The sequence below is a fragment of the Oryzias latipes genome, chromosome 12, assembly GCF_053564925.1.
Source record: "Oryzias latipes strain Hd-rR chromosome 12, Olatipes_Hd-rR_3.1".
Taxonomy (NCBI): domain Eukaryota; kingdom Metazoa; phylum Chordata; class Actinopteri; order Beloniformes; family Adrianichthyidae; genus Oryzias; species Oryzias latipes.
The window spans coordinates 29,568,989-29,582,953 of NC_136248.1; the positions used below are offsets into that span (position 1 = coordinate 29,568,989).

Here is a 13,965-nt window from a genome sequence, read left to right on the forward strand (position 1 = left end):
CACATTGATACTCAATAGTTCACAAAAACACGTTTAAAGCGTGATAACGTTTCTTCACGGGACTGCAGCAATAATTACAGTATTGATCAATTCTAATTTGGTCAAAAGGTTGTTTCATATTCCTACAAACACAAGGACAACTTTGAAATAAAAATTGTAGTTCAAAAGACCTGCCTCCAGTTTTGTGGCTTGGACCAGACATCAGGCTAAAACAGGGACCAGTGGGGAGTTTGGACCTTTTAGTGGCAAAAGAGCAGGACTTTTTTCCTTTGATTGACAGGACCGCAGGGCTGGTGATGTGATCTGGACTGACGCTTGTTTCCATGGCGGTCATAGCTGTGAGTTTTCATCCTGTCAGCTCTGCAGTAGCCTCGGTGGTGCCCTTTTGATGGACGGGTGAACTCTTACGTAGGTTTTTCCACTGTAATTATCCACTCTTGCCTCATGTAACTGAAGTCAATCAAAAAAAAAAAAAGTTTGAGCCTTTCTGACCCCATCGCTGCTGCTGCTCCACCATCAGAGCAGCTTTTCCTTCTCTAGGTTTACTGTTATTCCTAATTCGTATTTAGTGAAAATGAACATCTGAGGTAGAAAATGATTGCTGATTAAGTCTTCGTGTGGCTCTGAGAGTCTGATAACTGGATCATCTGCTGCTCTTTTTTTTTTAAATCAAAGCATTCCCCAAGTTTCAAACAGAAACATGACTGCATGTTGCCTCACCAAACTGGTCCAGACAGCAGAGGTTCAAACTTGTCTTTTCCAGCATCTGAAACATTTTCTCTTGGTTTACTATTAAGAAACAAAAGAACTGACCAACTTTCCCAGCATGCATTTGTGATTTCTACACACAGACATCAGCAGCAGCATTTTTCCTTCAACCCAGTTTCATTCCTCCTGGTTTTTTAAATCTAACTGTCCCTGGTTTGTCCGTTTTTGGAGGCTGAAAGTATAAATTTGGAATCAAAACAATCAATGTACACTAGCACTAAATTGAGTATGAATCAGGCTAAATTTCTTAATTAAGATTCCTGAAGAACAAGCTGCAAAGTTTGGAAAGTTGTTCTGTCTGCATAATTACTAAACACTGTTTTAATAAACGTGCAAATGCTACAGCTGTGAGAGTTTCTTTGTTACATTTTTCTCTTCAAATCATCTTCATGTGATGTGATGGATTTTATCTTGGGGCGGCCGCGGTGCAGCGGTGGGGCGGTGGACCCATGATCGTAAGGTTACAGGTTTGATTCCCACCTTGCACACCCATGAGTCAAAGTGTCCTTAGGCAAGACACTGAACCCCACCTTGCCTCTGGTGGTAGGCGGGCGCCTGTGTTTGGCAGCGGAGCGACCACCAGTGTGTGAATGTGTGTGTGACTGTAAAGCGCTTTGGGCCTTCGAAAGAGGGTAGAAAGTGCTATATAAGTATACGCCATTTACCATCTTTGAAGAAGAAAAAAAAAGCCTGAAAAGTTGAAAGGCCTCCTATTTCTAAGGTTCATTCACATGTTTGTCATTCTGCAAGAAGATTCTCCTCTGGCTGTAAATGAAACATCACATGTTGCATAAACTATGGCTATATCTGAATTCCCACCCTGGTCCCTTAACTACTAAAAAACTTTATAGTGTGGCACCATGGACTCCCCTGGATTTTAAAAGCAATTTGGACATTGTGCTCACTATTTTTTTTAAACGACGGATTTGATGTCATCGATTTCACAAAGTTAAAATCTAATTGCTGTGAGCGTTTTGCGACTATTATTTATGAGTCCACTGTCTTCTGAAGACAAAAACATTGATGGATTATTTTAAAAATACATTTAAATACATGTTTTGGGCAAAAATTGTTCCGATACAAAGCATTGTGGTCTATGTTCGCTGATATAGTGAGCATCGATGCACACTAGTTTTTTCGCAGGGACTTGAGGGGAAATTTCAAGGGCACTGGATTTTGGAATTGTAGATTTAGACAGCACTACAAAATGGCAAACGCACTCTATATATATACTGTAAATATATATTGGGGCGGCTGTGGAGCAGTTGTAGGGCGGTCGACCTCTGATCGGAATATTGCAGGTTCGATTCCCACCTTGCCACCCATGTGTTGAAGTGTCCTTGGGCCACCTTGCCTCTGGTGGGATGTTGGTGCCAGTGAGCCGCCACCAGTGTGTGAATGTGTGTGTGAATGGGTGAATGGGTCTGTGACTGTAAAGCGCTTTGGGCCTTCGAAAAAGGTAGAAAAGCGCTATATAAGTAAACGCCATTTACCATGTATAAGTATATGCCGTATAGTGCACTCTATAGGGGTTAGGGTGGGAATTCGGACATGGGGTATAACACCAAGCAGATCAGGAAAGAAGATGATTGGTTCACAGCAACCGCACCTTTTAGTTTTACATTTGAATCCAATAGGCTACTTCCATGTTATTTTTCTGTAAATTGACAGACTAAGTCCACATTTCCATCTTTTTTTATCAACCAGCAGGTATGTTTCCACTCCCACATCATTAACATTCATGTCCAGGTTCAGGTGTGACATCATCGGTCTCAACAGAAAAGGAGCTCCTCATCAATGAAGCTGTTCATCAGCCGTCTATAGGCGCTTATACTTTGGCTCCAGTGCCTTCACCACACTGACCGGCATAAAGTCTGCACCACTTTGGAGATGGCTCAAAGTCTGCACCAATTAGAGAAGTGAATGGCAGTTAAATCATAACTGCTCTTTGGCTGCAGCATCAAAATCCTGCAGTTTTAAAGTCTCACTCCGGTCATCTTTTGATCCATTTTCAAAGCCTTCCCAGTGGTCTTCTAAATATGTTGATGCTGCTTTTATCCACAGTGAAGTTTTCTAGGACATAGTTTCTGCAGAACGACAGGAGTTGGTTAGAAATTTCCCTCCGAGCTGTGGATGGAATTGTTGGCGCTGAGTAAGCCTTCTCTCATTTCCCATCATCTCGCTATCTTACAGCCCCTCACACCCCCAACCTAACGTTACTGGTGTAACTAAAATGGTGAGCAATATTAGAGCTATCCAGCGGTACAGCTTAGATCGAGAGGAGGAAAACAAAGACATACATGGATCTATTTGCCTGCAAGTGGATTAATCTGAATGGACTGGAGCAGGGAGGTTGTAGCCCCACCCAGGCTCTTTCCTACACCAATACGATCTTTTCTTCTGCTCCTGATTCACAAAAATCTGAATAAAGAAATACTAAGAAATATAATTTTAAGCTTATTTTGTTATACATGTCCTCCATCATCATCAGATGAACATGTTAAAAACACCAAAAACCTCATTTTTATTGAGTGGGTCTTAAAAAGAGAAAAGCAGCTGTAAATGTAAGCACCTTTCCAACAGCCCAAGTCAGTAAGGTTTTATGACTTGTATTATGAAAGACAGGCGTTCAGGAAAATAAAGGTCATGCCTATTTCAGGGTGTCTAAAGTTACTAACAGAACAAAACCCCATAACAGAACCACCGAACCATGCTGCATGTTTGGGCCTTTTGGTGTGAGTTCAGGTTTGCGCCCTGAGGTCACAGACCCAAATCCAAGTGGAGTTTGTTTCTAAGCTTCACTGTGGAGAGCATTAGGAGGGCGCAGACCCGTGGACCGGCAGCTCCCGGCCTCCTCTGCTGATGAAAGCCAAAAAACAAAGGCCTCCTCCAGGGTGGCCGTCACCCTCCGCCCGCCGGTGAAGGTGTGCGCTGCGCCCGCGCGCCGCCACGGATTCGCTCTGTACCTTGACGCTGCTGTTGCTGGTCTGCGTCTCGGCCTCGATGCGGACGTGGGTTCGACCCCGGCAGGAGTTGTTGCGCGCGTGGCGGCTCTGGTAGGTGATGACGGAGGGGATGCTCTCGGCCGCATCAGTCTTGATGAAGAGCCCGTGCAGCGCGGTGGCGGTGCCCTGCGAGATGGTGGTGGTCTGGTGGGGGGAGTTGGATTCGTCCGAGTCCCGGCAGTAGATCACCCCGCTCTGAGAGACGTGGATGCTGGGAGCGCAGCCCATGCCTCAGCGCCGAGCCCACGCTTGGGTACCACCTTCCAGCCGCGAGCCGCTGCCGCTCAGTCCGCGCATCCGCGGCGGGATCCACGCGCTCTCCCCTCCGTTCGAGGACATGAAGGGAGGGGAAGGTGCGGTTGATCATGCGCTTCAATCCGGCTGCTCCTCAGCTCATCGCTCTCATATTGGGGACGCGGTGTTTTGGAGGCTGTAATCCACCCAGCCGACGGCCTGCGCCGCCCGTGACGCGGACTACTGAGCAAAAGTTAATAGCCTAAATGGACGAAACCCCCCGACAGCTCCTCGTCACGGCTATATCCGACTTCCGCGCGCATCCTCTCGCGTTTTCAGCCTGAAAGCGTCCCTGTGAGGCTTTTCCTGCGTCTCCTCATCAGCTCCTCCGCTGAAGGATCATTGGCTGCGGTTCATCTCTCTCTCTCCTCCCTCTCTGTTCATCACTGACATTGTTTCACTCCCAGCTCTGCAGCAGGTCCTCTCTAATCCCCCAGGAGGCCTGATCTGACCCCAGGGGTCATTTAAAGCTGGGCTGTGATGAATCAGATCCTGTCGGATGAAAACTCCCCTTACCGTCAATGTGCAGCCTAATGTTTAGTTAAGTGGTTGCATCTTTCTCCGTGGATAACTTAACTTTGGAACAAATATTGACATTTAGTCAGAAATAATTTTTAAATATGTTTGAAGACCCACTCTGATGAAAATTGTGCTTTTAACGTCTTGTGTCATTTTTCTCATGATGTTGGACATATATTAGGAAAATTAAGCCTAAAAATCCAATTTCTATGAAAAAAATCATATGATAAAATCATAAATCGGGAGAAGATGAAAAATATACTATTTAAAAAAAATATTATTTGTGACGTAGTCAAGCTTCCTGCTCCGCTCCATTCTGATGCATCCACTGTCAGACAAATAGATCCACGTTTGTCTTTGTTTTCTTCGTCTGAGCTGGAATCTGGATCTAGACTGTGCGGCTGGATCGATCCAATATTGCTTGCAATTGTTGTTGCAGCGCTAATGTTAGCTTGGGGTTGTGAGGGGCTGTAAGCCAGCAGGTGAGTGTGTAAACAGAGAGCTCTCAGAATGGATGACGGGAAGGAGGTTGGGGTTGCTCCGCAGCATCGGTTCTGCCCACAACTCTGAGGCGAATTTGTAATCAAGTCCTGCCGCTCTGCAGAAACTATGTCCTAGGAAATGACACTGTTTTTTGTTTTGATTTTTGCTGAAAACAGCTTCATCATAAATAAAAGTCTACTTAGAACTTTGACAAAACGTCTGGAGACATTTTTGTTATTTTTGACTGAACATATTCTATTTAAGTTTGTGTTGAGCAAAAGCTCAAAGTTAAAATGATTATATGATCCTATAAAAGTGTGCTAAAGTAAAAATATCGTTCTTTTAAACCTATTTCCAGTGGAACCAGCGAGTCGGTGCTGTTGTACATTTTTTTCTTTCATCATTTAACTACAAATACCAGCATCCAGATCTGTTCATTTATAAGAAACTTCTTTTAGATTTATTTTCCTTTTCCAATATTGAGATGAGCCCGTTTTTATGCTGTGTGTAAAAATATGTGTAAGATTCCAATCAAACATGGCAGCTCATTGTCGCTAAAAGTTACAAAAGCAGCTGATCACCAAACTTAACTTAGAAATCGAGTTGATGGCAAAATGGTTAAACTCTGTATTGGTGGTTGCCATAGCAACTTATGGTGCAAAGCACTGCGTCACTATAGAGCTCCACAGCTAAAATGCAGGCGTGTCTGTAGGTGCGCTGTAATTAGTGTCACATTTTGACGCTGGTGCAGAGCCTGGGTTACAAAACCATGAGTTTAATCACAATTTCGGTTGCAACGTTTGCATTGAATCAGTTGTGCTAATACTGGAGGATGGGTTTTTGACATAGATTCCTGTTTTTCAGCAGCACGTCCGTCACACGGTAACGCAAGACTTGTGTGAAAGAAAAAATGTCGATGATATTTTCAAGCGTCTGTGTCACAAACTGACTTTTTAGACTGTATCTCAGGGAAATCCATGTTTTGGCCAGAGTGATGAGGAATTTTGAAGGGTTGGAGACAATACGATTGGAAGTATCAAGTGCTTCACAAGAGGGATAAGGAGTGGATGGGTGGAAGTATGTCTATGACATCGACTGTATAGGTTAACTGGACAGAGTGACTCTTTCCCCCTGGTGTTTCAAACAGGAGGTACCTGCAGGCTCCAATAACCAAACATCCTATAATCTTCAAAGGAAAGATAAACAGCTGTTACTCATTCTACTGGTCAGAGGAACCATTCTAGCCCTCATACCTTTTTTAAAATCTTCTTGCTAATCCTCATTTTTTCACATCTGTCCTGTAGTTAAAGGTATTCAAGTTATAAACTGACCAATCAGATGTCTCAATAAAGGAAGGTGGAGTCTGCTGGCCGACACGTGTAATGTTCAAAACCTTTGACAGATTTCGTGTATTCCACTTTCAAGTGGTAGGGGTGTGCCCTCCCAAAAAGCTCACTCCTGATTGGTGAGCAAGGTTGCAATAGGGATTCAGACGGACTTGGACCAATCACTGCGTGCTGACAACGACTGGCTCCAACATGTCTGTATCGTGAAAAAAAGGCGACTGAATTGACTTCATTTAATTGGACACAGAGGTGCGCCGTTTACTGCGGGTGATGTCACACTTCAGTTCCCATGGTCAATGGTCTACAACCATGAGAATAAGATCGTAAACTACTGAGCAACAGGGGTATGCTGAACCCTGGTCCTCCCAAAGAACCTCTACCCCACTTTTTTTTGTGATCAACTAGAGCCTCCACTATCACCAACAAATGAATCAGGGGTGGTGGGTACCGGAGTTGGGCACTTGTGCCATAACATCCTGGCACAGGTTTTAGGGCTCATTAAAAGGTAATGCATTTAAAAACAGATTACAGCAACAACGTTTTGTCTCAAACCATTATTGGTTTTAGAGCCAGAAAGGAAGGAAAGTTTTGTGATGCGTTCGTGACCCATCAAACTACAGTTCTAAATCTCAGGCTAGGTTCGAGTCCACTCAATGCTAACCAGTTAGTGCACTGTATCACCATCTAAATCTATAATTCCAAAATCCAATGCCCTGGAAATTTCCCAGAAGTCTCTGGAAAAAAAAGTGTACAACTATGTTCATTAGATTGGCGAATACAGACCACTAATCGTTTGAACGATTGGTCACTGGAAAAAAATGTGTGTGCATTTTTTTACATAAATCATCCAAGTTTTCATCATCAAAAACAGTGAATTCATAAACATTCTTTGTAAAATGTTCTTATTTATTAGGTTTTTACTTCTGCAAATGGGTGACTTCATAAATAAAAATAATAAATTAGTGAGAATGGTGTCCGAATTGCATTTAAATCCAGGGAACCTGATAGTCCCACACTATATAGTCTTTTCAGAGTAGTAAAGGAATTCGGGTTTCAGTCTGGCATTCTGGGCACAAGTGCAAAAATTATTTTAACTCCATAAAATGTTAACACAAAACATGTCAGTTTTTTTTTTTTTTTAATATTCTGGTGTCGTATTTTTGTCTCCAATTAAAAAATGCTTCTCCAAGGTGCCAGAGCTTCAGAGCTTGAAATGCTAGGTCTGGCGTTTTCATCCAGGATTTTTGTTCACAAGTGAAAAAAGGATAAACAGTCCGCAGCGCCTGCAGTAACTGATCCAACCAGGGCCACGATCTCTGTGTGAGCCTGGAAAGCCCTCAGTGTCCGTCTGGGAGAACTAGAAGAGGTTCAGGAGTTCCTGCGGAGACTAACCCGACAGGTTTAGCTGATGGATAAATGGATGGATGGTTTAGCCTCACTAACATTAGAACAATTTGAAAACCAAAAAATATCTTCAACCATGTTAGCTTTTAGTTTTCATGAGGTCATCGGTGTCGTGCGCACATTTATACAAACTATAAGGTTTAAAAACATCAAATATAATTTTCTTCCCAACAGTAATAAGAAATACGACGTGGAAAAAGAAAAAAATCCACAAAGTTGTGCGTCGTAAATGAAGTCAGATGACGGCAGATATCCCGGGCTTGACAGTCACCGTGTCGCTGTATCCCTTGTTCTATCCTAGGCACTTTACCATTGGGAGTTGGGTCATCTAGACCCACTAGACAGTGCGCTGAACCTTTTTTCTTCAATGATTTGTGAACTTCACTGGTGTCCATGGATTACATGAAATCTCTCCACCTTTGTCATGGTAGGGAGAACACGTCAATGTAAGGGTGGGGTCATCTAAGATAGCACAAGGGTTAAACTAAAGACTGATAAATAACTTAAATGCAAATATCAATATTTAAAGAAAGACTCAGTCAAACGCACCCCTGTGGGGGGTTGACCCCTACGGGGGCTGCAGGCTTTTGAGGTGTCCAAGTTCCCTTGCTGCTCACGCGGCCACCTTATGAAAATGAAATGTACCATAATTGTGAGCAAGGTAAGCGTATTGCATAGTATTAATAACGTTAATGTAAGCTAGTCGCATTTGTGACGTACGGGTGATGCTGTCGTACGGAGTCCTTCCCCCACACCCTCGTCGTTAGTATAGCCCCTTACTGAGCGCAGGCAGATGCTGCACACAGGTGATTCGCAAGGGTCCATGAGAGTATAAAAAATGAGCAGGAACCTTTTTGTGGGGTCACCAAGCGGTTTACGAACATCTTGTGTGGGACACTGCACAGGTTAGCCCATATTCTTCCCGCAGACAGCTCCAAATGTAAGGCACAGGGTGGAACTGTCCCCTAATGGCTCACATAAATGAACACAATATGGAAGAAATCAAGACTGGAAGATAACAAATTGAAGAAACTGGACATTTTTGAAGACATCTTCAGGTCTATTGTTGATGTGAGGCCTGTCAACCAACCAGAGCTTATCCTGTATTTGTGCTCCTAATAAAACATAAAATCTACATCTTCAAATGAGGATCCATCTCTAAGGTACCACAGTCAGCACCTGGTTCTGAATCAAATCCAGAAGATTTCTGGAACCAAAACTTCCAGAATGATGCATTTAAGTCATTTTTGCTCTAAGAAAGCTGATACCACCTCCACTGAAACATAAAAAACTGAAACCGTGCTTCTTTTAGTGAGGCAATAAGGTCTTATCGGAAATTTTTAGTGTATGCTCTAAACCAACAAAGAGACAGGGAGACAAAAAATTTAGAGTGACATTCCATCACTAGTGTGAAAACTGTTGCTTAAAAGCAGAATTCTTCTTTGTTTTTAATCAAAAACTGTTGTCATTTGATTTTTATCAAAGTTCACAGTTACTTTTTGGTCATATTAAAAATGAAACAAAGTCAACACATCTTTTAGTAAATATGTGAGTAAACCAGAAAAAGTCCCAGCAAAAGCTGAATTTTTAAGAAGGAAAATTAAAAAAAGAAACAAAAACAGTTCAAAGAAAAGAGAAACATTCAGAGAATACATTTTATTTGCTGGATTTCACATTTTAGATTGGTCTAAAAAATATTAATGATAATAACTTTCAAAATTCAGTCACCTGGTTTTACAAAGAGTTTTTTCAGAAATTGTTCAAATGTCACCAAGTGTTAAATAACTATTTGTTATGTCTACAGTGCAACAACAGGCCTCAAAATGTAAAACAATTTCTTTAAATAAATAAAAAAGATGCACAAAAATGTGTTAATTGGGTATAAAGTTGTCCTACTAAGAAATCTTACTTTAAAAGAGAAATTCTAGTCACTAACACATGTTTTCTTAAACAAAGATTATTTGAAAACCTTTTTAATCTGATTATTTTTCTTGGAAGACAAGAATAAAACAGGTCTTTTTCTTTCTTAAGATCCAGGTTTTGCAGCGTAAACTCTCTTCATTCACTTTATTGTGCCTGAAATCAGAGGTTTGCAGTCATCTTTAAATAAAAAACGTTTTGCGCTCAGCCTTGTTGTTGTTGAGGGCGCCCCCTGGTGGCCGGTCCGTTTGCTCGTTAAGTTTCAACACGATAAAGAGAGAAAAGTTTGATGCTCAGTTTGGAGAGAAAATGTAAAAACCGTTTAATGGTTTAACGAACACGAATGAAAAAGCAAATAAAAGTTCATCAGGAGCAAATCCGTTTTGGTTTTGCTTTTTTATTAGACACTGAAATTCGTAAACAAAAATTAAAACTTATTTTTCATGAGTTTTAATAGTTTAAATCGTGTATTTTTTTATTATTATTCTGATTTTGTAAATGATTGGAGCTTCCAGTGTTTTTTTTTAACCCAGAAGATAAAAAAGGATTAGTAAAGATGGTTTCCCTCCTACCTTCAGAGCTCCGTTGGGGGGGAGCGCCGCTCCGCTCATGTCTCTGCAGCCGCCGAACCGCCTCCAATGGACCAGCAAACGGCTCGGCTCAGACCGGACCGGGACCGGGACCGGAAGCTGCCCTCTGGCCGCTTCAGGTGAGGCTCGGTGTCCGTGCGGCCCTAGTGTCCTCCTGAGCTCGGGATCATCCCACCAAACGGATGTCTGCCACGGAGACCCGAGTCTCCAACTCCAGTCATGCCACTGATCGATACATCCATCAATGATCATCCATCAGTGATCATCTATCGATGCATTTCCAACCAAAACAAACGTTTTACACGTGCCATCAAAGCTACAATGGAAAATGTAGGGTCCAGTGTTTCATGGGCAGACTTTCACTTTGGACAAACTATGAAAATTTTAATTGTTTTTATAAATAAATCGTTTCAATAATTCAACAATTTGTGTAATATGACCAAAAGGACAATTCCGTTTAGTGAGATACCCGCTTCTGACTGAAGATGGCGCCCTTTCCAAAGACTACAGCAATCTCCATGATCAGTTTGTTTGTTTGTTTTTAAAAGAAAAGAAAAGAAATTGCTGTGGCCACATGGCTGCAATAGTAAAGGCTGGTTTCTACTTGGAACAGTCACAGAACAACTTGATTTATCCTAAAGTGAGCCAGCAAAGATCTAAACTCTACAGTCTACCGCGACAAAAACCTCTAAAAGACGCTACGTTCACAGATCGTTAGGTTTTTAACGATGAAGGATGCTGTAGTCTTTTAGCAGACTAAAAGAAATCTACAAAAATGCAGATAAGGCACGGCGGAGGTGGTATGATGATGAGACGCTTCAAACAGAAAGCAATATTAAAGGTCGTTGCTGTTGCAAGCATAACGATTGCAGTGAACCAGCGGTCTCCCACCTCCTTCAGGCCGGTTTAACATCAGACATTATTTTCACAGACAGGCCTGTGCGAGGCTGAAGTCAGCGTCTTTCTGGGGGTTTTTTTTAGCTTCCCGTTTCTTTTAACGTTTGAGGGTCAACTTTATCTTCATCCCCTGTAAAATATCTGCAACTGCTTTCAACTTTATTTGTACTATTGACTGTAGCTGAGAACTGGACTGAGTGGGAGTGACGTCGCCCATAGAAAACGGTTTAATTCCAGCTCCAAACAAATGGAGTCGTATCAGTCGCCATTGTCCCACGATATGGACGCCGCCATTTGGAGCCAGGCGAGGTTAATAGCAGCGATTGGTCCCAGTCGGTCTGAGACAACGTTTCCATAGCAACTACTGTCACTAACCGGGCGGTGCAGCCGCTTTAAGGAAGTAAGCGTATGTTGTTGTTTTTTCCAGCACCCAAACAAGACGACTTGCATCAAAAGAGAGACAGATGTGGTGGAGACAATCCGGTTGTTTTCCCAAAATAAAACTTCTTTTAGTATCAGATTATAAATGCAATGAAGCGGTCGGTACCACTGTAAACATTAAGAAGATGCAATGGTGTCACTTCTGATCCTCTCAGTTTTTGACTCATCAAAAGGTTTCTGTCTGACAAAAGTCTAAATCCATCCCACACACATAAATCTATTTCTTCTTATATTAAATTGTTCCTTTTGTTCTTTATTTCCATTGTTAATTTTTCTTAATATACTGTAAAATATATATCTATTTGAGTTTAGTAAATTATTTCACTAGTGTAAAATGAAAAGCAGTTTATTTCCCCTCAGATGGGTCCACATATGCTTTTTTTCTTTCTTTCTTACATATTTACATTTATATGTCCTATCCAGCAGTAAAACTATTACAAATATAAAGTGAATAATTCCAAATGGTGTTTTTTGTTATGGAATTTACACACAAAAAAAGAGTAATCCTTAGTCTGTAAATGAGGATTTGGAGTTGTTTTCTTTTCTAAATCAGCCAGCAGGGGGCAGAGTAGCATCAGACTCACATCCTCTCTGCCACGTTGTCCCGAGACTGTTGGAGATGCAGAAAAGAGAAAAGATCTGCAATACACAAAATAAAACAAGGGACTGCAGCGCTTAAAATCCAAAATGAGTGATGGGGTTTGTGTAGACAAATAAACACTACTGACCTCCAAAAAAAGAAACTAAAGATGGATAAGTCCAAGACACAGACAACAAAATACTAAAATGTAAAGATGTTTAATTAAAATCTGCTATAAAGCCCAAATCGTCTTGTTTAGCACAAGTTTCTCGCCGTGTTTCAAATAAATGAATGTCAACAAAAACAGAAGTTTTCCTGGAAAATGCTTCAAAGTCTCCGAATCTGGACACACATTCATCCTGTTTATGTGGAAGCTGGATTTCCCTCGCTTCTGCTTCACCTGCAAGAATGTCCCGCGGTTATGACATCAGCAGGCCTTTGTTTCTCTAAACCTGAATTATGCACGCTTGCACTAAATCCCCTTTGCACAGCGCAGGCTTGTGTTACACTTTGATGCGTGAAGGAGGCTTTGGTGGGGGCTGTTGTTGACATGCATGTGCAGAAGGTGTGAGGTCCTCTCGCACCAGCAGGCTTTTCACTTCAGTCATCAGGTTTTACTAATCTGGGAAGAGATGTGTAAGGAGTTTGGAAAGAATACAGTTTTCAAACAAAGAGCCATTATGGAGTACTTAGCTAGAACCCCAAAAAGGTTCTAAATAATTAGATTGCACCAGGATGCCAACTCAGTGTGCATAAACACAAACAGGTTAGTTGTCGTTTTTCCTCCTGATGAGAAAATAAAGGGCCGCCATCAATTACCACCTTGTCATGGGGGGGTGAGGGTATCACTGAAGCAAATGTCCTTGTGAAAGACCCACCTGTATCGTTTTCTAGGACCGTTTCTGCAGAGCAGCAGGAGTTCATTACAAATTCGTCTCTGGGTTACTGGTGGGACCGTTGGCACAAAGCCCCCATGACCATCTCCTGCTAGCTTACAGCCCCTCACACCCCCGACCTAACATTAGCGGTGCAGCAAAAATGGCGAGCAATATTCGAGCTATCCAGCCGTACAGTTTGGATCCAGATTCCAGCTCAGACGAGGAAAACAAAGACGTAGAATGGATCTATTTGTCTGCAAGGGGATGCATCGGAATGGAGCGGAGCAGGAAGTTTGTGGCCCACCCAGCATAGTTTTTACATCACAAATACAAGCTTTTTTTAAATGGTATTTTCTGTCTGGGTATGGATTTTTCCACAGTGACCAGAACCCACCAAAACAAACAAACAAACAAAACATGTACAACAGAAGGACAGTACTTTATGGTAACTTTTTGTATTCTGTGTTTTGAAAACGAGAATGGCAGTACTCCTTACAAAACTAGTGTTATTTAAAGGGTTCAAAACAGTATTTCCAGCAACATAAAACATTTATATGCTTCTTTACATCTTCAGGGGTCACAACAGCAAATCAGTTTTTTCCATCTAACCCCATTTTCTGCATCCTCTACCCTCTGTGCTAGCCAAGGCATGTTACTGGTGGGAATGGGGTCATATGGACCCACAAGACAGCTAGACTTTTTTTTTCTCCAATGATTTTTGATTGTTACTGGCTTCCATGGCAAACATGAAATCTTGTCCACCTTTGTCATGGAAGGGATAGCATCAGTGTAAAGATGGGGTCATCTAGACGCCACCATCGGCTACCTTCATGTCTTCGT

General features: G+C 42.0%; 1 protein-coding gene across 3 annotated transcripts in view; it reads right to left on the reverse strand.

The window, feature by feature from the left end:
• The window catches only part of pde8b (phosphodiesterase 8B), a 57,322-nt gene that overhangs the window by 40,981 nt on the left and 2,376 nt on the right, over positions 1-13,965 (reverse strand). The window contains exon 1 of one of the 3 annotated variants that reach the window (XM_011481456.4): positions 10,312-10,850. The exons of 1 other annotated variant lie outside the window; for it this stretch is intronic. In XM_011481456.4, the coding sequence (XP_011479758.2) occupies positions 10,312-10,581 (270 nt within the window). In that variant the 5' untranslated portion in view covers positions 10,582-10,850. Of the gene's footprint in view, positions 1-3,734; positions 4,418-10,311; positions 10,851-13,965 lie in introns of those variants that run through there. One more of the 3 variants, XM_011481455.4, reaches the window with a different exon arrangement.